Below are 23,587 nucleotides of genomic sequence, written 5' to 3' on the forward strand. Positions count from 1 at the left end.
GGCGCTGAAATATTACACGACGCAACACTGGAGGATCTTAATACACTCGATATGTCACTCGTGCTGCCTGTGTTTGTTTAGGGAATATCTGCAGAAACATAAGTTCTCAGAAGGGAAGTTTGGACAATTTGAGTTTGGGGAGTGGTTATTTTAAAAAGTAATATGAGGAAAAATCGAATAAAAGGCGCCGCCCCACATTGGTGATCTCGAATTGATTGTTAACTTTCGAAGAACTTTATAATCCGATGAGTCAGGCGCTGTAGTGAGTCTTGTCTTGTCTTTGTGACAACAGTCTCAACATGCCTGTGGTGGCAAAGGTGTCATCAGTGAGGGTGACATGCTGTCAGAGTTAAACCAGATGGTTAGACAGGTATGTAAGGAGCCTAATGTCCTGTGTGTTTGTGTGTCTGGGTGTGTGAGTTCACAGACGCTCCCTCTCTCCTCAGCTCGGGCCTGTCTCGCTCTTTCTGCGTCCCATCTCCCTCCTTCATTCAGTCTCTCGCTTTACCTCACCCTCTCTTTTCTTTCCCCTTCATTTCCCCTCTGTAAGTTTGCTGGTATCCTCCTCCTCCTCCTCCTTTCTTCTCTCGCTCGCTCCCTATCTCCTCCCACAGGAGCTGTACGCATTCCTGCCAGAAGGGGCGGAGGTGTCTGTGATCCGGCCCTCGATAAGGACCAGGCCTCCTCCCCTCTACGTTAGCCTCCCCTCACATTCGCCCTCACCCCCTCCCTGGGAAAATGGGTGCCCCCCCTCCCCTCCCCTGGCAGGGCACCGGCTCTCCTTTGAGCGTGCTGCCAGCCATAGCAGCGAGAGACTTAACATGATTTGTTTGTCTGCTGCTGCGTGTTTGCACCAAACCCTAGCGCCAACCCCTATTACGAGTGCCGGAGATCCAGCAGGCCGAGTTAGCCAGTGGAGACCTGGAGCGAGGTTACTGCAGGGGGGGGTTAAAGGAGTGTTAAAGGGGGGGGGGGGTTAAAAAAGAGTTTGGAATATGATCCATGGGCTGGAAAACATTCAACATTTTTCAAAAAAGTGAGTCTGGCTGCAAAGGGCTGGACGCAGCGTGAACCATATAACAGGAAAGCACGCACCACGTATAACGAGCCCACAACTGTTTAATCCCTCACAAAAGACCCAACGCTAAAACATTCGGCAAACTGCTTTTTAAGTCGTTTTTTTTTTTTTGTAATTAACTTGTTTCCTGGCGGAGCGGCGGCGGACAGCGGGCTCGACCGGCAGCTAGGTCCCCCAGTCGGCCCATTGATCTTTCATCAGCCCGTAGAGTTAAAGCTGAAGGCATGAGGGGAGAGGCCGGAGAGAGAAGAGAGAAGAGAGAGAGAGAGAGAGAGAGAGAGAGAGAGAGAGAGAGAGAGAGAGAAGGCAGCCCCTCTTTTTATGGCGGCCCGCTGGAGCCTGTCTAGGATTGTTCCCTCGCTTCCTCAGATTGTTTTTCATTTGCTCAGGGTGCAGCTCGCTCCGCGCCTTGTGTGCTCTGTGGCGGTGGCGAGGTGGAGTAACCGCGCACATTTAGGGGAGCACGTATACCAGTGGAAGTGCCTGGGTAGGTGGATACAATAGGATGGGGGTGGGGAGGGTTTGTCGGGCGATACTGTTTGGAGTTTCCTTGGATGGCAAAGCGGATGAATTGGGTGTTTTTGTACAGTTTTGAGTGTTTTGCTTGAGCGTATGAGCCAGCCAGGGCTATTTATTATTTTACTCTGTTCCAAATCTATCACTTGGGAGAATTTTGATTTGTTAGGTGTCAAAATCCAGTTAAATGGATTTTTAGACACGTGTATATTTTTGAAAGGGTGTAAGCGGAATAGATCCATGAGACCTGAGTTTCATTACAAGGGGCTAAAAATGAAATAATATTCCACACTAGGAAATTCATGGTAAGTGATCAAAAAGTGCTCAATCCAATCACAGGGCCTGATGGGTGTGTGGGTGTGGTCCCGTCGTACCCCACATTGATCCAAGCACTCGAGCACAGAGCTGCTGCAGCCGTCGACAAGAGGGCCCTGAACTTGGTCATCTAACTGATATGTGATATTAGGATCCTTCTTCTATACACAAACTCCAGAGGGAATCAGGTCAGAGAGAGAGAGAGAGAGAGAGAGAGAGAGAGAGAGAGAGAGAGAGAGAGAGAGAGAGAGAGAGAGAGAGAGAGAGAGAGAGAGAGAGAGAGAGAGAGAGAGAGAGAGAGAGAGAGAGACTGACTTCAGATCAGCGGATCAATTTTCACTGGACCTTGAATATTTCATGCAGGGAGTCTGGCAGCAGACACACAGATGGGCTAAATAAATGGCCCAGGGAGTCTTGCAGCAGACACACAGATGGGCTAAATAAATGGCCATAGACCATGTCCATCCACAAGCATGCACCTGATTGTGCATGCTCACGAATACACACATACACACACACACAAACACACACGCACTCACTTACTCATACACCAGCCTGATCGCCCTGGAAATTTTTCTGTCTATATTTCAAAAGGAGAACCAAAATCAGCTACCCTTGAGCCTCAAAAACAGAAATACCGCAATGAATCCTTGAAAAGAGTGTATATACACACACACACACACACCCACACAGGCAGGCAGGCATGATTGTGTACATAGCCACCTCAACCCTTTGGGTTGAGGTGGTCCTGTGCAAAAGAAAGGATCTGTGCCATCTTTAAAATCTATGCAATAACTGCCAATTCATTCACACTAGACGGTGAGGGAAGGTTGTCGAGAGCGCAGAGGCAGAAATGAAAGACAAACCCAAACTCCACTTGCGCTTTTGCGTACAACGGATCAGGAGCAACGACGCAACAGGACGAGGCGTTCTTGCAGGAATAACCCACACCTGACCCCTAAACCCTCACCCACAGAAAGGATGTTGTTTCACCCACCGTCTTCAAATACTTTCCTCTCGGAAAGACACTGGTGAAACCAGAGCTTGTCAGACCCTGTATTTGTTTATTAAGTATGCTCTTGGACTGGCTTACTCCCAGGATGGCTGTAACTGAGAGATTTGTTCGTGTAGGCATTAGTGCTGGCTATCAGTGGTGAATTATTTATTGAAAAAAATCTCCCCTTCCTTGACGGATGAGGGAGCATGTAGGGCTGCTCGCCGACACTGCCTTGTATTAGAGGAATGTTGGACATATTGCTCAGGCGCACACACGCCAATTTTTTGATTGTGCAACAATTCCGCCCGGTTTCTGGAAATCTGATGCCAGAATAATTAGTATTGAAAAATGGAATTACACAAACATCAAATCATGCTTTAAATGATTTAGTGTTTGAATTTGTAGGTATTAAAACATTCAAATTATATGTATTATTCATGAAGGAAGTGCACGTGTGTACAGTTTAATGTCTAATCATTAACCTGTAATTGTTTCCAGTTTTGTGTAGCACTGATTATATTCACTGCCTTTCCATAAATGTCTCTATATTCATAACCATAATTTATAACTGAACGCTGCATCTGCCTTTCAGTGCCTCCCTAAAATGCTTGAACGATGTGCTCTTTATGAACACTATCGCCTAAGGCAAATATGATAAACTTGAGTGCATATATTCCCACTGATAGGAGCCCCGAGCATAAGGAAAGCAACACTGTTTGCAAAACATGTCCTGATAAGCAGCCCCCCCTAAACACACACACACACACACACACACACACACACACACACACACACACACACACACACACACACACACACACACACACACACACACACACACACACACACACACACACACACACACACACACACACACACACACACACACCTCGTTTGTGGCCTTGATAAAATTCAGAAGACACACAGGACACATCCGATAAGAAATTAATTTAGTCTTGATATGGTTCCATGCCAGATTTAAATCACAAGTGCTTTGTTCAAATCGGAGGAAATCATGTTATTTTCTCTTTGCCCTTTATTGTGTTAGTTTTTGTCATCTGCACAGTGAAAGCGAGAGGGGGGGGGGGGGGGAGAGAGAGAGGGGAGAGAGGTCTGGCTATTGTCATTCAATGGCCGAGCCATTTTGGAAATCACCGTTCTCATTTTGCCTCTGCTGCCTCCTCGTCTGTATTCCCTCATGACTGCCCTGGATGGAAGGCTTCCTTTCATAATGTTCAAGCTGAACATATACACCACTGCCACACTCACACACATACACACACACACAGCTTCTCAGAACAACATCATGTGAAAGGCTTAAGACAAATGACTGAAAGAGTGAATGTCAACAAAATGGAAAAACTACTGACATAACAACTGAGTGAAGTCATTCATCCTTTGCTTTCATTAACATCAATTAGCATCATCTTTATTACGCATTTTAACTTTGTATTTTACTATTTCACAACAAAATACCACCACTGGGCTCTCCCAAGACAATTTGCAGCTAAAGTCATCCTGCATATCAGTGTTTAAGCTAAAAGCTCTTCCATTACCAGAAGGGACTAATAATCATGATCTATGCCTGCTGGCTCTGCAAATAATCAATCATGCTTATTTAGCATGTGTAAACACCAGGATGGAGCCTAACAAAACAAGGAGACAAGGAGATAACTACAACAAGGAGATAGTGGGCAACATTTCACTCAATGTGGAGTCATAATCATATCACTCAGGTAGCAAAGTTTACCTACATCAGAGATCAAAAACAGCCATTTGTGGGATATGATGATAGTTTAGATTCAAACATGTCTGGGAGAATTTAACACTGGAGGAACCTCTGAAAAAAATGTGCCAGACCTGCTTCATATCCAGGCCTCAGAATTAAAGAAAGCATTAGCTGGCAAATATTATTAGTGAGTCAGCATCCAGGCTGAAGAACGTCAATAAAGAGATAAACCATATGTGCATAAGGTCCAAGATGGATCAGATGCTGCAATCAGAGTGACCACACAGGCTGAGACGTTTATGTGTAGGTATCAGGTACAAGCTCCACGCTGACAGTCACACTTAAATCCATTGGCTGACCAATGCAGGTCGAGTCTGAGGCTGAGCAAGTGTGAGACAGAAAATGCAGTGTGTGTGTGTGTGTGTGTGTGTGTGTGTGTAATTCAAAGGGGCTTTGGGGGGGTTTCCTCTGATTAACCCTATATGTGAAAAGGGTTTATGTGTAACCTCTAAAGTCTGGCATACATAAAAACAAACTTACATTTTCTTTTTATAAATTTTAATTAAGACTGGGATTTCAACCTATTTGTATTATTCAGATCTATTTCACAAGATACAGAAATGTGTGATATTATGAAAAACTTTCCTAACCAGCACATGGTAGTATAAACAGTGTGTGTATCCGTCACAACCTAAACGCTTTGGGTGAATTGTCATGTCATCCTCTATAGATCACAGACGCATAAACACTCCTTTAAATGTACAGGTGGTGACATGACACCTTGTATCCGTGGATGCTTGACCGCAAAAAACGGGATCTCTTACCGGAGCGACGAACCAATGACGACACCGCTTCTGCTCTAATGCGAGTTAACTGATCTCAGCAGGTCGGGGGACTTTGGGAGAAGAGCTGGGGGACGTTTTCACAACAATATGGGTCTGAGTCTATAGGCTGGACGGTGGTGCAGGTACAGCAGAGGCCAGGGAGAGATAGAGGCTATTCTCACATACATGACCGGGCATACAAATGTGGATATACTGCTTTTTTTTTTTTTATTCATTCGTCTATTTGCCTGACAAATACGTTAAGGAATAAATGTTACTTTCACTTTTCAGTTTCAAAAACTAAACGCCGTTGCTCTGCGTGTGAAATCTGCGCGACTCTCCGTCTGGTAACAAATCAAAGCGCCCCGGCTGGAGAGTGTCCCAGGAGCCCGCAGCGAGCACTTCAAAGCCGGTCAGCGTGTTTACATGAGCGGTGCCCAGAGCGGTGTGTTTACGGTAAATGAGCCGCCGGATGACCGCGCGGAGCCACCGGCCACATGGCCCGCGTGGAGCCGCCGCCGCCGCTGCATGCCCGGGGTCCCTCCGCCCTGTACACCGCGGCACCGCGGCGTTTGTGCGCCAGGCGCCGGCCGGGGTAATCTGTTTACAGTGTGCGCGTTGATGGTCATTTTTTATGATGTTGTTTAATCCACAGCAGCGGAGGAGGAGGAGGAAGAGGAGTGGGGTCGGGAGGGGGGGGGGGGGGGGGGCTTGTCTAGCAGAGGCCAGACTCGCTGGCTCCAGTGGCTCCATCTCTGTAGGCTATAGGCTCCAGTGTTTGAGCAGGGAGACAGGTGTAAATCTCTGCGGCAATCTTTCCCCTGCACTCCCCGCGACACTCACCTGGAGGTAAACAAATGCTTTATGACCGAGCCGAGTGAGGCACCTTCCTCCTGTCGAGAGCGAGGAGGAGGAGGAGGAGGAGAAGAAGGAGGTTTGCCATCGTCGTGCGTGCGGCGAGTTATTCAGCGGAAAAAAGAACAAATGCAATAGAACAAATGTCTCAGTGTAACAGTCTGTGAGGGTTTATTCAAGTTTCGGAAACAATAATGCGCTCTAATCACATTTATAATTCATATGGCATTTAAAAATCAATAATTGTCTGGCCTGTGTGTAGTTCCACGTTATTACCACATTTTTCGCAATAAAAACAAGCAGGCAGACAGATGATGGTTTTATTTAGCCCATTTATGTGACTCATTTTGTTGTGAAAAGCTACTTTGACCATAAGTCTCCAATGGGTCACACTGCCATAATGTTATGGCACGACCTGTGTGTGTGTGTGTGTGTGTGTGTGTGTGTGTGTGTGTGTGTGTAGAGAGAGAGAGAGAACAAAGGAGGGGAGAGAGGGGGGCGGCTATTATACCAAAGTTCTGCAAAGTAGGTCTGTGCCACTCTTGATTAGGGTTTGCTTCCCAAAGATGGCGGCAGACATGAGATAATGAGGTCCTGTGATAACGCGGGGTCTCCTTTAAGTCTTTCCCATGAATCGAGACTGTCGCCAGGCCACAAAAACGACACTGTGCGTCGGCACCGCGCTACTCACTTCTCATTTGCCGAGCACAAAAGCTGATCCAGCCCAAATCCGCGCTAACAAACCGGGGGGCCGGTTGGGGGGCAAATCATATAATGTTCAATCGTGTTCACTCCGCCACTAATTAACTGGAATCCCACTTTATTCTTTAATACAGTGACAAATTAGATTGCTGTGTGTGTGAGCCCAAAGGTCCCCGGGGCCACGCTCGGTCGCCAGGAGCATTTGTGAAGGTCTGCGGCTTCACTATAGGCTATGGATCTTATTAGGTGCGTGACCCCGAGCGAGGAGAGGTTACACGGCTTTCTGGCTGCCCGAAAGGTTGGACAACTAAGAGGTTTCCCTAATCGGATTTTAATTGGTTGGTTGGATGGTTGGCGCGCTTGTGTCATCTTGGATCTGGGTGTTTGCGTTTCAGCTCGGAAGTTATTTACAAAGCGACGGGTAACGCGCGGAAATGGGGCTGCTAGATGCGGGGACTCGATCTTTTCATAGCTTTTTATCACGATACAGGATTTCAAACGCGGGAGTAAATCAACAGGTGTGCGCAGAATCCCGTTCTAACAGACTTTTATAGATCAGGCAATGTGCGTAATTGCACACGGATCGACGTTTAAACGGCCACGTTGATTAAAGATCGTGACCTTTTTGTTCTCAGTTTTCCAAAACTTACGAGGCTAAAATAAAGTCGTAAAGGCAACTCGACTCGGGCCTGTTGAGATCTCGGCCCCTCTCCGCTCTCACTCTGCAGTATCCTCCATTAAAGTTCGGGCCAACCAGGTTCAGCTTACGTTCAAATACTCCCCCTCATTACCCCCCGAAAAACGCCTTTATGCAAAACATCTGTAGGAACTTCAATAAATGAAAGCACAACTCCCAAACCGCATCCTACTCATTTCTGATTTTCATGTGGTTTTCGTGTATTGTCTAACTTGGTAAATAAGGCCCGGGCTCATATTTCAAATGTCACAAGTCTTTGACGGCTCGCAATTTGGAACATGAAAAAGGGAGGAAAGGAAAACTTCTTGTTAAAAAAAAGAGAAAGAGAGAGAAAGGGGGAGAGAGGAGAGGCTCTGAAATTTGAGCCATATTTAACTCACCAAATATCTAAAGCAGGAGCCTTAATTTTTCCTGTGCTCTTATTAATGCGTGCCTACAAAATGATAAACTAGACGGTTTTCAAAGTCACACACACATATACACACACGCGCTACTTTAACGGGGCCAATTTCCCCAAACGCACACGTTCGTGTCAGGACGCACAAAGCCAGAAAAAACGAGTTGACGCACAATCACCGGTGCCTCCACTAAATCTCAAAATCCAAACAAAGGACAAATGTCGAAGGGGTGCAAAATATGTCTGACGTCATTAAATGTAAAATTAGTTTGACTTTATTTTGACGTGGCTGCTTAACTTCTGGCCGAAACTAACCATTTTAATAAGGACATTGAGGTAAATGTGTTAACTGTATTTTACCACAACTTCAATCTGAACTGATTGCGTAATAATAACGTTTTGCTATTTTAAAACGTGTGTTCAATTTTTACTTCACATCTCCAGCTATTGATAAAAATGATTCCCAGTCAGTCCAAGCGTGTTATTTTAATTTAAGAGATAACATGTGATCATAGTCTCTCTCTCGCTCTTTCCCTCTCTCTCTCTCTTTCCCTCTCTCCCTCCTCCATGCAGCAGCTTAATGCAGGGGCTCGGTACCCAGAGGAGTTATATCCGCAAACATTTACAAGGCATTATGGCTTGAACAGTTAATAGATGGAGCCGTCCTTCGCGCAGTGCTGGGAGCCTGTGGAAGACTCAATTGACCGCACTCAACTTCAGCCTCGCCGCATACACTTCAGATTGCTGCTCTCGCTACTGACAAAACCGTTAATTCACCCAGAAACGGGAGGTCAAGTTTCAGCTGGGGAGGTGGGTGCAGTGAACTTAAAAGGAAAAACATTTGCTTCCCGCTGGAAGGTTTCTACTCCTACACACCACATGAGAGGACTCTTAAAGATATATAGCATTAGAAGCAAGTAACACCTGTTGCTGTTGTGTATTTATTTTAATGTGTATTAAAAACATGAGTAATATTTCAAGTTATAGGTTTTGTCTTAAAGATCAGACAGACAGACAGTAAATCATGTGTGGATTGGGATTTGACAAAACAAGCATTGGTACTGATTGAAGGACTGACAGACAAAGACAGGTTTTGTATAGGAGAGGCCCCAAGAAATGATTTAAGTCTTGATATATAGAAATTAATGACTTCCGTTCAGCAAAATCAAAACCAGTCTATACTAAAAAAAAAAGAAGGAATATTCTGAAGCGGTGGGATGAGCTGTGCGTGAAAATCCCCAGTCAATAGGCGGGATTATGAGCTCAGGTCTGCACACAGCACCTGTAGGGAGTGGCTGGTGGATCCCAACCTGGAAAACTCAATCCCAGCAGCTCTGCAATGACGCCCAGGTATATGGGGCGACAAAAATCCAGGAACGCCGCGGCTCATGGGAACGTTCGGAGGGAAAAGGTCACGTTTAAGCCACATTCCGGGTTGAGACAAAGCGCAGGACTGCTCAAATGTTCTTTAACTGCATTTGGGACCATAATGTGGTACGTCTGTAATTACCAAACCTCCTCGTTTCCTATTAAACGTCTTTCACAGTATTTATTGTGGATTTACTTGTAGAGATCGGTATTGCAGTTGATCCATTTACCCCAATCACTCCTCTCCGTCGCAGAATGTCTGATTGTGGGGGATATAAAGACATAAAAGACATGTATTCAACCGTCCCGTCAGTGGAAATCAGTGCTGGTTTCCCTTACCCGGCCTTTCAGACTGCATGGCACTTGCTTTTCCGCCTATGGTTTTCCATTTCAAAGCTCCCTGTCTCCATGTAAATACCAAAACACAGTAATCCAATCTGACCCCATTGCAAATTTTCCAGAAACTATTGGGGGGTAGTGGGGGTTGACATGAGCCACACACTTATCCCACTTAACCTCTAGAGAGAAGCCACCCTAACCCCTTAGCCCCAAGATTGTCTCGGTAGAGGAATGCACAGCTTTCATGGCTTTGGTGGCGGGGCGACGCAGCTTCGTGACATGGTAAAGTCGGGGTAAATCGGCAACAAAGCCCCGTCCCTATAGCGGCGAGGCTAAATGGGCAGCAGATCCACACGCGGGGAACCTCCCTGCACACTGAACTCTGCAAACCCAAATATTTCTTTGATTCAAACCCAAAATAGTCTCAAACTGGGCTGCGTCTCTCCCCGAACATAACGGGAACGCGGTATTTACACTGCACTAACTCGACGACAAATAACCCCCGGGAATACACTGTTTCTCATTTGCTGTTGTTTGTTTATCACATGCAAACTGGATTCGCCGCAGATCCAGTGCTCGGAATCTAAGACGAAAGATGCTTATCTTGGATGTTTGGCAAGTTGTGGCACGTAAGAAAAGTCAAAAACTTTTGACGCATGAACCACATCCAAGGCGTTACAGCGAGCATCTTTCACACACACCCAGCCAGCCACCCACACACCCCCTCAACACACACCTTGTATAGCTACAGAGAAAGCCTGGCTGCTGTTTGCAGGGTGGATCACACAAATCCCACGCATTATGCTCTACAGGTGAGCACGCTACTGCCACTAATAATGCTGCGTACAGCACAATGTACCTTCAGAAGGCAGCTGTTCAAGCCTTATGTGGCTCTATAGCAAGACACCATAGTGAGTGAATAGGAACAGAGCCTGACAAAGCCTTGCTCAGTGAAACTAATGAACAAAAACAATCACATTTTTGCAGTACTGTTCATATTTAGGACTTGAGTGAAATCGCATATACTAAATCACATATGAAACCATAACACTGCCAAACTATTTATGATAGTCTTTATGGAAATGTCATTTTGTGTGTTGTTTACATACACTCTTAGGAATGAGCATTGAAGAATCACTTACATTTTGACATTAAACTGAAAAGTTAAGGCGTGTCATTTATAACATTTCAGTGGCCTCTTTAAACCTTTACTACACGGCAGTAAGCTCAGGTTGGAGCAAAATGTCTCCCCAGCACGCCGCCATTTCCCTTGTCCAGCTGTAGTCAATGCGGAGCCATCAATAAACACATCCCCTAATTAACTAAAATTGTTTTTCATCAATACCTATAACTGGTCAGCGCAGGAATTGATGAGCGCGAGGGTCGACTTGGCTAAAAACGCCTGACGGGGACAATTCATCGACAGGTAGAGTTTATCATTCCTGCCTCCAATTGACTAAAACGTTGGCGATTCTGGAAAGTGTATTTTACAGCGCGTCCCCGTTTGGGACAGTGGATCAATCTTAGCTCCGCCCAAATCTTTGGGGTTAAACGGTTTGCATTTAGAAAGTCATTACACTGTCAATTGAACGTCTCCTCCTCCACTTTGTGTCAGGATGTCCATAATGAAGTTTGGACTCATTACAGTAGTTGAATATACTGACCTTGTGATGTTTCCTTTCCCTATCATGTCGCGTTAGGCCTGACGACTCCCACCAGACGTCGTCTTCCATTCAGCCAACGGTGCCACCAAGTCTGTCCTCGCTTATCATTAACAATCTGCAAATAAACAGGACAGCATACATTACATCACTTGCAGCTCCATGATCAATTCCAGGAATGTCTTTGAAGGTTTGCTTAATGAACCTCCGCGGCGTAGCAGCCGTGTGTAGTCAGGGAATGAAGGGTTTATAACCCGTGACCTCAATCCAGGTTTTCTTCATTGATAATACTGGAAGTTAGTAGGAGGCAAAACAGTCTTAAGCAGGTTCAATAAAACAGATACTGAGCGTGGGTGAGCAGGGGAACCAGGTGAACCATTATTTCAGCACAAATCCCAGAAAAGCATCTGGACAGCAGGGGTTTGACTGCATGATAGTAACATTGATCAGAAAATGCAAGATGTCCAGGAAGAGTGCCAGGAAGCTCCACTCCTGGATGATGTGGGAGATTTTATTTTAGCGCCCGTCTGCTCAAACACGCTGGCCTTTTGGATTTTGATATGCAGGGCCGGGGTGGACGCATAAAAAGGGAAGCACCGGCAAAGTTGGCTTCATCAATCAAGTAGCGTCAGCGTGACCTTTTTATAGCTCCTTGGATTCCCTGAGAGCCCTAACCCTGTAAAAGTTTATATAGCGTATTGACCATTCTCAGACTTGCTTAGCTAATGAAGGCGGCTCAGCCCAAGAGACGGAAAGGCTGCTGCCGTGTCAACACTGTGTCCTATTTGATGACACCTTCCTCCAAATTGAAATGTGCTGCTAATGGGGGTGAGTGTTTAAAGAAGAATAAGCCCCTGTAATTGACACAGACCTGACCTCATTCACACTAAGTGAAGGCTGCAAGGACCCCGCACAGACTGGCAGAAAAGCAGAATGTTAACTTTGGAGCTTACGCCGCGCAGAGATTCAGTTACCGGCTTCAGCTACTGATCTCTGTTGGAGTTTCATTTTGTCAAATACTGCTGTGGCTTATCAACCGCCATCGCATTTGTTTTCTCTAGCAAATCAATAATATGCAACACATAAGCCAAGTATCACTGTGTATCTCCCCCGAGAGATGGGCAGTATATGCATGCAGAGCACTCCACCTTACACATATGCACACACATGCACTAAAGTGTGCACTTATATGGTACATATGGCTCCAACACAGGCAGTTTCATTGCATTAACGCATTAATAAAACAAGCAACTGTATGAATATGTAGCATACATTATATCAGCAACACACCAACTTCAGACAATAGGGAGCTGAATGAACACAATGAGTCAAACATACCCCTATGGGTTTTTACACTGCATGCAGCTGAACTGATATTAAGTTGAGGTTAATGCTTCAGATGGATCCAAATAAAGACGATGACACCGATTCAACTTGTGCTCCCAAAATACCTGATGCTACATTCTATTCTATAACTAAATAAATTCAGAACAACCTTACAATGTGTACTAAATGTGTTACAATTCTTATACTGTAAATATTGAATATATATGAATTTTCAGTGAACTAGTACATGCATTAAAATGTAGCCATGGTGCACAGTGGAGAAAGGGCAGCATGTTTTCCTCTTGAATGTGCATTGGCTTCGGCCTCTCTAAAGGACTTCAACTGCTCTGGTCCCATACATGCATGTGTACAGAGACAGACAATTGACTGAGAATTGATGGTCAATGTTTGTACAAGGTGGCTGACCGACCACAGCTCTATAGTTTACTTGTGAATTAGTGGGTAAATTGCATTTTTGAGAGCACTAGTGCAGCATTGTCTAGACTGCACATCTCTTCAGACACGTTGCAGTCAAGCAATATTGCACCAATAGTGACTTCATGCATGTTTGAATTGGTGTTTTAAGCGGATTATAAGACTTTTAAACTTTATTCATACACTGCTCTTTATTATAGAAATTATGTCTTATAGCAACACGAGCACATATATATATTTATAGTATATATTCATAGTATATATACACTTTTATATATGTATAAATATATACGGGCTTCAATGATACATAAAATGAATCAATCGTTTGGTATATCGCTTGATCAACTGGCAGTAGGATTGGAGTAAAATTTAAAATAGTGACATATAGGAAATGTAGAGCTATAATTGATCACCATGATGCAAAAATATCTACAGAAGTTTTAATACAACTCAGAAATAACAACAAATAAAGTTTTCACGTGAATGTCTTACTTGTTTGCGTGCACAGAAATGACGTCGCTATGTCACAATTTACTTCATCAATTCATAACAAGCAAAACAGGCGAACAGGAGACTCTGCACTCAGACTAACGCGGATCTTAATCCCAAATGTACAATGCGAAGGAAAAGTGTGAATTATTAAAATCCTAAATATCCCAAATGGCAAAGAGAAAAAGAAATCACCATAAAAAAATGCTGAAAAATAATATCAATAAGGAGCCAGGTTATTATAGTGTGCTATTATTATCAGTACATGAAGTTATCATCGAGCGCCTCTTATTTTCAGGCTATAATTTCAAAGCAGGATATTGGAGGAAATGTCGGTTACTGCGCTGCTAAATCGGTAAAGTAAAAAAAAGAAAAAGAAGAAGAAATCAGCGAACCGGAAAGGAATGAAGTTGCGTGACAAATTAATTAGATGAGTGATAATTCATAATAGAAAAAAAAATCCAAATCAAATTACACTCGGGCAACATTCACAGCGTTGCGAGGACGCGGCTGCGCTGTGTGAGGGAGCCGCTGCGGGGACGTAAGCAGCCGGGCAGAGAGCGTAACGTCTCGCCGACGAAGCGAGCCTGCGCCCGGGCTCGGTCTGTCGGCTCTCTCCCCTCCCTCCCTCCCTCCCTCCCTCCCCGTCTCCCGCTCTCTCTCTCTCTCCCTCCCTCCCTCCCGTCCCACACACCGAACCGATAGCGCACGCTTGTGTAACGATGTTGACATATTCACACACACATACACACACACACACTGGCCGAGGCAAAAGGGTGGCGTTTTCACGGCGAAGCCCCCTTTTTCGAGATTCCAAACACCTTTTTATAAGTCTTGAAGTCTGTCCCCTCCACCCGACCTGTCATAACCACGCCTACGCGGCCACACAATTGGTCCGGACGCGTCAAAGAGCCAATCAAACGGAGCGCTGCCTCTCGTAACATCCGACACATCCATACAGTATGAAGCCCGACGGGCCACAGAGGCGCTAGGAAAATCACGGAGCTGGGACCTTATACACCTCTCTCTCTCTCTCTCTATCCCTCCCTCCCTCTATCTATCACTCTCTCTCTCTCTCTCTCTCTCTCTCTTTGGCCGTCAGCGCGGACTCCTTTCCTCTGCACACGTCTTCCCCGAGTGAAATGTGTGTGTGCGCGGAGGGGAGAGGAGAACTCAAGTGTGTGTGTGCGTGTGAGGAGGGTGCATGTCCGGAGCGGAGCGAAGGGAGGCAGCGGGGATTATTATTCGGCGCTATCGAAACATTTCAACACGTCGCCCCGCATTCGCTTTGCAGCAGGACCGAAGCCAATAAGAGGGGCCGCGTTTTAACGGGAATGCCGATATTGTAAAGCGGCAGCGGCGGCACAGAGCGGGGCAGAGAGAGAGTATGCGCCGTGGTCAATTAAGGGGCTCTCCCGCGGCGGTTTAATTCCCGGCTAATGTCCGCGAAAGCCAGCGAGGCACGGAGAGGCGTCCCGGTGTGAAGACCCAGATCCCCCCCTCGCCACACTGCTGCACGTTAATGGGGAGCGTCTCTACGTTGCTCCCGCAGACTTTCGCTCTAAACTCAACAAGCTACTGTAGAGATTTCACGCCAACTTGTGGGAAATAAGTGGATGCTTATTCCTGCAGAGTTGAGAGGTGGAATTTCGCGAGATCTCCAACTCCAGTTTGTTTTTCCTGTTTTTTGTTTTTGAATATTTTTTGTTTTTGACGTTTGGTTGAATTTTGATTTCCCCCGACACGAAGGCTTCGCTCGCTGTGGTGACATTGTTACAAATCGGGACCAGTAGCCTCCGTTTGGTGTCCGCACTTGGATGAACTTCCTGATGAGAGACCCAGTCATACAGGGATCGAGTATGGCATATCATCCGTTTATACCTCACCGGGGGCCGGAATTTGCCATGAGTGCAATGCTGGGTCACCAGCCGCCCTTCTTCCCGGCCCTGGCTCTGCCTCCCGGCGGCTCCCTCTCGCTGCCGGGCGCCCTGGGAAAGCCGATCATGGACCAGCTGATGGGAGCCGCGGAGACCGGCCTCCACTTCTCCTCGCTGGGGCACCAGGCTGCGGCCGCGCACCTCAGGCCTATGAAGACTCTGGAGCCCGAGGAAGAGGTGGAGGACGACCCTAAAGTTCACCTGGAAGCCAAGGAGCTCTGGGAACTTTTCCACAAGAGGGGCACCGAGATGGTGATCACAAAATCCGGAAGGTGAAGCTAAAACTTTCATGTGCATCTCTAAAAGCGGTCTGTGTGTGTGTATGAGTGTGTGTAGCTATCTCACCATGGATACATTTACAATTATACAAAACTAATATTCTTCTGAAATCAGCATATTGACCGGTGGTGGTTTATATTATAGTGCTATTCATCTGGGTAACTTGTTAATTTGAACCAAAGCTCTAGTGGAGGATCCGGCCTGTTTACACACTCGTTACTCTTAAACGCAGCACAGCAATATTATCACACAAACCTAATTAATATAACCTATATTACACGACGCTGGGTCCTATTCTTAAATTTAAAAACAAGACCCAAAAATACATTTTACAGTTTCTCAATTCGCTCAAAATGAATCTGCTGAGATTCTGGCTAATCTGACAGCCGGCGGCTTCTCCCTGCGTGTTCGTGTAAAGACAAATGTCTGTAGCTGTTAATAATGAGAAAGAGACATTCTCAACATAATTCACGATGTAGTAAAATTACAGGGAAATATAGTAGTCAGCATGTGTGTGTGTGTGTGTGTGTGTGTGTGTGTGTGTGTGTGTGTGTGTGTGTGTGTGTGTGCTGGGGCCTGTGTGCTGTATTAATAGCAGCATATCAATCCTCAGATTAGCTCCCGTGCACGCAGCATAGTTGTGTAACTATTTACATGATAAACCTGCTCGTGTGTATAGAATACCCGTGTTGTGAAATGTAAAGGTGTGTGTGTTTGTCGTCTTAAGGTTGTTTTGAATGATCACCTTGTGGCACTGTTAGCGTGCAACGCTGACAAAATTATTTTCGTCATCACAGTGACAGCGTGCAAAGATGGCTGCTGCCTGTCTGCGAGAGTGTGTGTGTGTGTGTGTGTGTGTGTGAGTGAATCTATGAAAACACCAGAAATCATATCACGGTGTAATCAGCGTGTGTACACTGACTCTTTAGGATTTAATTTCTTATTTACAGAGTACTTTATCCATATTTCCCCTCACACACACACACACACACACACACACACTATATGCAACAGATATATGATGATTATAAGAGACACATTACAGTACAGAGTATATCCGAAATATTGCTATATGAGATTTTAAAAGGAGGGAAGATACATAAAAGCATATTCGACTTTTATTACCCTTTTTATTGATCTATACGTTAGTGCTCATATAGGCTCTCTGCTCTGTGTCCCAGGCGGATGTTCCCCCCGTTCAAAGTGAGGTGCACTGGCTTGGACAAAAAGGCCAAATATATACTCTTGATGGACATTGTTGCAGCCGACGACTGCCGGTACAAATTTCACAACTCCCGCTGGATGGTGGCGGGCAAGGCCGACCCCGAGATGCCAAAGAGGATGTACATACACCCGGACAGTCCGGCTACCGGGGAGCAGTGGATGTCCAAAGTGGTCAATTTCCACAAGCTCAAGCTGACGAACAACATATCCGACAAGCATGGATTTGTAAGTTCAACTAATGTATGTCTATTTTCTTATTTCTCCACACACTCAATATCAACATTTTAAGCTCTTAACAGCGTCAAAGCTTTGACATTTTAACATGTAATCTTGATTCATTCTGTGCAGCCAGCGAGTCCCATGAGAGGTGTATATAGAACGACGTGACCAACGTTAAAAAACTAAAGATGTAAAATGTAATGCATTGTTGCACTTGTGATTATTATTTTTTAAATACAAATACTATAACGATCACATATCTGCATCGATCACATGATCCGTGTATATTCCATAGAGCTAATATGAAATTGAACTCAACCCCAAATATCCAAACCTTATTTCTAATTTATAACTAGGACTTTTAGCTATGTTTATATATTACAATATCCATATTAATGATGCTATAAATCCAAATTAAGATATAACGAATTATAAAGGGGTGATTTATGATTTTTTTTTTTTTTTAAGTTTACAATTTTTAAATCGTAATGTACTTGAACGCCTCTCCTGGGACACGGTGCTGTCTGCATAACAACCACAGCAAACCAAACGTAATGCTGACCATGAACGCACCGCTGCATGTGAGTTAACCCGTCGTTATTGTCTCTGACTGTTTATTTCTCCAGACCATTCTTAACTCCATGCACAAGTATCAGCCCCGGTTTCACATTGTGCGAGCCAACGACATTCTCAAGCTCCCCTACAGCACCTTCAGGACCTACGTGTTCCCAGAGACGGACTTCATCGCCGTGACCGCGTACCAGAACGACAAGGTAAGAACCGGGAGGGAGACGCGTGTTGTTCCGTGTCAGAGCCCGTCTCCTTCACGCTGAGCACCATTTTGTTGTCATAAAATATGAAAGACGTCATGTTTGCTCGAACCTGTTAGGAGAGGAGTGAGTGTGTGCGTGTGTATGGGTGTGTGTGGTAGTCCTGCAAAAGTGGAAATAGGAGAATACTAATGCTACTGTGGAAAAGGTCTGTTAGAGAGGTTATCTTACTTTTATTTAATCACATGGAAGGGATTTGGTTGTACGTGGTGTGTGCAGAAAAGGGGGCAGAAGAGAGAAGAAGAGAAACGCAGTGGAATGAGGGAAAGGAATCAGTGTGTGTGTGTGTGTGTGTGTGTGTGTGTGTGTGTGTGTGTGTGTGTGTGTGTGTGTGTGTGTGTGTGTGTGTGTGTGTTTGTGTGTGTATCATTTTATTCTTCGTGACGTGCTGCTCTCTAATGAAAATCGTCTCTTCCGCTCTTTGATTTCTCGGGGAAATGATGCTTTAAGTGTGGCCACTGACCACCGGTGTCAAGCGCCAAAAACACAACAGAAAATGGAGCAAAAGCTGTGCAAAGGCTGTCACTGCTGCCAGAGAGGGAGGAGGGGGAGAGAGGGGAGGGAGGAAGGGGGGAAGACCGAGGGAGGAAGTGGAGTGGAAGTTATGGTTTGAATAAGTTTACAAAAAAAGCAATATTCCACACTGATGGAAAATCTGGCCCGCATGAGAAGCGCGCAGCTCCCGCCCCTCCCCCCTCCCCCTTCCCCCTTCTCCCCCGGAAAACCTACAATGCCTTTAAAAACTTTACTGCACGAGCTTTAAAAGCTTTCACCTGCTATTAAATATAACATAAATAAACATTTTAAATGGAGTTGCTCACATAGTGACATCGTTTTGGTTTGAATTCATTTTCCAGATAACCCAGCTGAAGATCGATCACAACCCATTCGCCAAAGGTTTCCGTGACACCGGCAACGGGAGGCGAGAAAAGAGGTGAGACGACCGCAGAAATGTAGGGAGGGGGGAAAGAAGAGATAAATCATAAATAAAAACAAGATGGTGGAGTTTTGTGCGTGCTAAAGGAATGCAAGAGCTCACGCAAATACAGATCGTGTGTGTCTGTTTGCCTGCTGGTTGTTAGTTTAACTGTGTGTGGTTGTAATAACATTGGAGTAAAAGGATATGTATTTGTGTAAAGACATATATAGATATAAGAGAAAGTCGCGAACGTCCATCATGTGGCAGATCCTCCTTTTTAACGGACTCCGGACTCACTGGGGGCTCGCTGGGGGCTGTTTACACTCATGCTAACCCCATGCTTGTGCGCAGGAAGCAGCTGGCTCTGCAGTCCATGCGCTCCTACGAGGAGCAGCAGAAGAAGGAGAACGGCGCTTCGGACGACTCCTCCGGGGAGCAGGCACCCTTTAAGTGCTTCGGGCAGGCCTCATCTCCCGCCGTGTCGACCGTGGGGCCCCCGCACCTGAAAGGTACTACACGGGGCTCTCACACATATACACGCCGCAGTCAAGACTACACAATCTGCATCAGTGTGTAAAGTCGTAAAAGCTCCATTATGCCACGGGGTGTTGTTGTTTAACTGGGTTTTTGCAGTGTGTGTAGCAGGAGGCTTGGATGTGTTTAAGGCTCAGAGGCACTTCAGGCTTTGCTGATCCCTCACATTCAGATCATGGACTCTTACTGAGATTTACAATTAAATCTCATTAAAGTGAAAACAGTTCAATCCTGATCTGACGTGGCATCCGTGCTGGAACATGATTATGAAACTATGTTGATAATTGGGGCATCTGAGCTATTGATCAAACCGTATTGACAGGTTTGAGTCATGCAGCTGTTTCTCCATTCAGCCTAAATTTGGCTATGATTCTGATGAGGATTTTGATGATTCAGCAGCGTGACAACTGATATGATCTCCTCCCCTCTTCCTCCTCCATTGACAGATTTCTGCGACAGCGACGAGGACAGCGACGACGAGAGCAAAGACGGACACATCAAAGATGGCCCGGACTCCAGCAAGATCTCCACCACCACGGAGGACGGGAAGGATCACGAGGCGAGCCCGGCTAAGGGGCACTCCTTCGGGAGCAGTGACTCCGGCAGCAGGGCCCGCGACAGCGGCGCCAGGACTGAGAAAAGCCAGGCGGACTCACGGCAGAGCCCCATCACCGTCATCTCCAGCACCACCCGCTCTGGAGACGACCTGAAGAGCCCGAACCTGGAGCAGCCCAAAGCGGAGGAGTGTCGGTCGAAGGACAGTTTCATGCCTTTGACGGTGCAGACTGACGCGGCGCACTTGGGCCACGGCCATATGCATAATTTCGGATTTCCCGGGGGGCTGACAGGACAGCAGTTTTTCAACCACTTGGGGGGCGCGCACCCGTTCCTCTTGCACCCCAGCCAGTTCAACATGGGGGGCGCGTTCTCAAACATGGCCGCGGGCATGGGGCCTTTATTGGCCGCCGTGTCCTCTGGAGGGGTGAGCACCATGGACACGGCCAGCATGGCATCGCCAACGGGAGCGCCGGGTCTGCCCTTCCATCTGCAGCAACACGTCCTGGCATCACAGGTACGACCGGTTCTTATTTGAGGGGGGGGGGCTTCTTATAGCTTTTAAGTCCATGTTTTGTTTGGGCCTGTGTGACAGATTTAAAGTAGCGTTGGAGCTTCCATCCTCACGTGCGTAACATGACATAAACACACAGTGGAGGTGTGTATGTATCTGCGTGTGCCTGTTTGCTGCACTGCCATTTACAGGCCACCATTCGGTCTGCATTTCACTTTGAATATTTAAAAATCACGTTTTATTAAATCTCAGTGAACAGTGTCGTTGTGGATGTCAACTAGCTATCTGCTTAGAGCAACACACGTTTAGCTGTGACATGTCTTATGATGTTGTAGACCTTTAGCTTTAGTGGCCCAGAGAGGAAAACAACATTGGGTTTACTAGACAACACGTTTTGTTCCCCTCTGAACATGTGTTGCAGTGCAGCATCACACACCAGGAATTTTTATTTGCACATCTTTGAACAGTTAGTTATTTACTATTGCTCTAGAGGTGACAACTTATTTTTTTAACTACTCTTATCAAATCGGATTCGATTAGAAATTGGACCTAAATTATGGATCGCTCCTCGCTTCTCATATTGTCAAGTTCGCCGATAAAATCAGAATACAAAGCTTGATTTACTTTGATTGTATTGTGTTCCATCTTGTTGTATATTGTTTAGTATTGTGGGGGTTCGTTTTAGAGCTGTGTGGTTGACGCACAGGCCCCATGCTCACTCTCCGTGTCTCCGCAGGGCCTCGCCATGTCACCGTTCGGCAGTTTGTTTCCGTATCCGTACACGTACATGGCAGCGGCCGCGGCAGCCTCGTCCGCCGCCGCCTCCTCGGTGCACCGGCACCCCTTCCTCAACGCGGTGCGGCCCCGACTCAGGTACAGCCCCTACTCCCTCCCCATGACCATACCGGACAGCACCCTGCTCACCACCGCCATGAACCCGATGGCCGGCGGCGAGCAGCTGAAGGGGGACGGCCTGGTCTCGGCCAGCCCAGCGTCTGCCGTCACGCTGGACTCCACATCGGAGGTGACCAGCCACTCGTCCGCCGTGTCCCCAAAGACTTGCACGGAGAAGGACGCCGCTAACGAGCTGCAGAGCATCCAGCGCCTGGTGAGCGGACTGGACTCGAACCCGGAGCGGCCCCGGAGCGGCTCCCCTTAGGATTTGTTTTTACACGCCACCTGTTTCTCCTCTTTGGTTGTGAAAAGTGTTGGCGGCGATGAAGACGATAACAATAGGACGACACTACCGTAGATAAATGCAGCTTTTAAAACGAAAACACACACACACACATAACACACACATACACAAACACACAACAACAACTAAAGAAACATGAACTGTTGGACGTTTTAGTTTTTGAAATGCACTTTGGTTAATACACACCTGATATGTATATTTTTCTTTTTCTTTTGTTAAATTAAACAATTTTATCCTGTCATTTGAATACCGTACAAGTATTGAAACTGAAAACTTGGCATGGATGTGACTTATAGGAGAAGTTGCTGCTGTTTCCTGTCTCCTAACTTTATGATACATGTGGAGTTGCTCAGGCAACACAATTTGTTTTGTTAATATGCACTCTGAATCGATTTGACTTCTTTGACTTCACTACATTTAGCCTACCTTTAAAGACTGCTGTATTTTGTTATACACTCTTAATTGATCGAACAGCCTCGCCTCTCTGACTGTCATTAAGCCCTTTGATTGGTCCAATACTGCATGTCCCCAAATCCCCAACGAATGTTATTTCAACACTTAAAAACTGAAACGAAACGTATGAAAAATGACCCGCGATGAATATTATTAACTCTCCCCCCTTGCTTATTTTTTATTATTCAATATGATTGGCTATTTTCAAACTATTTTTCATACATTTCTATTATGTAAAGGCCATATAAAAGGCCTATACCGAGACCTCTGGTGCTCCAGATCTGCCGCTAACACGCAGGCAAAGGGAATCAGAAATCTAAACTAAATAATACAAAAGAAAGTTAGTATTGATTACAGGTGTAAATAGGGATATATAAAATATTTATGTAATTATTTCATATTGTTATTGCGTGTAAATACAACGGAGTAGTTTGTTTCTAGGGATCTGTTCTTAATTTATTGTCGATATACCTGTGTAAAGATAGTTTGTGGGCTATTATCATTTTTTTGCCATCTGCATTTATACCCCCCTCTTAAAATATGACCTTTATTCTACCCTAAAATATCCACTGAGCTATAGTTATTCACAATCATGTGCCATTGTATTTTCACTTGTTGTCCTCGTGTGTGAAGTGCTACTGTTTAAAACGAATGACTGGGGGGGAGGGGGGCGACAACACACTGCACCAATGGCTTGAAAAAAAACAACAATATTCTCAAAAGAAGTGTCGTTGAAGTGTGACAAAAAAAGTGGACTCTATTTTCTTTTTCTCTCTCTCTCCTGTTATTGAATTTACATGGCGAACCTGGTCGTAAAAGTGCCGCATCTTAATCGAAAAATATGAAGGTTTCTTTTTTTTTGTGTTTCTTAAGGGTTATGTTGTTATTGGATTTACGTCTAGTTTACAACATCGACATCGTGTTCTTGAAAGTTTCAATAAAAATGTTGAAATGCCATCAAAGCTCCGTATGTGCCACTGTCGAGGCCCGTTCAAGCGGAATCAAATCACTTCCAATGTTACAGCGCCTTCAAAGCTCCGCGCGCACACGCACACACACACCTGATATCTGCTCAGACGTTTGCTCTGCGGGGGTGATGGGGGACCAGTAACCCTGTTTGGACTGAGTTCAAACTGTCCCATTAAGACCACCGGAGCGAACCAAAGACCCTCTCAGAGTGGATCATACCTGGGATTC

At 45.7% G+C, this 23,587-nt stretch overlaps 1 protein-coding gene across 2 annotated transcripts; it reads left to right on the forward strand.

Moving 5' to 3' along the window:
- Positions 1-14,710: 14,710 nt before the first annotated feature.
- Positions 14,711-23,342, forward strand: tbx3a (T-box transcription factor 3a). 2 transcript variants are annotated; one of them, XM_076164383.1, is made up of 7 exons: positions 14,711-15,937; positions 17,126-17,408; positions 18,014-18,160; positions 19,075-19,151; positions 19,488-19,645; positions 20,117-20,742; positions 21,476-23,342. In XM_076164383.1, the coding sequence occupies exons 1-7, from the start codon at positions 15,546-15,548 to the stop codon at positions 21,896-21,898; spliced, it is 2,106 nt and encodes a 701-aa protein (XP_076020498.1). In that variant the 5' UTR covers positions 14,711-15,545; the 3' UTR covers positions 21,899-23,342. The 2 variants fall into 2 exon arrangements, with proteins under 2 accessions (XP_076020498.1, XP_076020499.1); XM_076164384.1 differs by having other exon boundaries at positions 17,126-17,393.
- The last annotated feature ends 245 nt before the right edge of the window (positions 23,343-23,587 follow it).

This window comes from Genypterus blacodes, unplaced genomic scaffold (genome assembly GCF_046128005.1).
Source record: "Genypterus blacodes isolate CSIRO-AG114 ecotype Tasmania unplaced genomic scaffold, CSIRO-AGI_Gbla_v1 ptg000133l_1, whole genome shotgun sequence".
Classification (NCBI taxonomy): Eukaryota; Metazoa; Chordata; class Actinopteri; order Ophidiiformes; family Ophidiidae; genus Genypterus; species Genypterus blacodes.

Excerpts from the sequence above, each read along its gene's own strand:
- tbx3a (XM_076164383.1), top strand. The coding sequence starts at position 15,546 with ATGAACTTCCTGATGAGAGACCCAGTCATACAGGGATCGAGTATGGCA. Across the intron at positions 15,938-17,125 it reads GTGATCACAAAATCCGGAAG|GCGGATGTTCCCCCCGTTCA; the intron begins GTGAAGCTAAAA and ends TCTGTGTCCCAG. Across the intron at positions 20,743-21,475 it reads AACACGTCCTGGCATCACAG|GGCCTCGCCATGTCACCGTT; the intron begins GTACGACCGGTT and ends GTGTCTCCGCAG.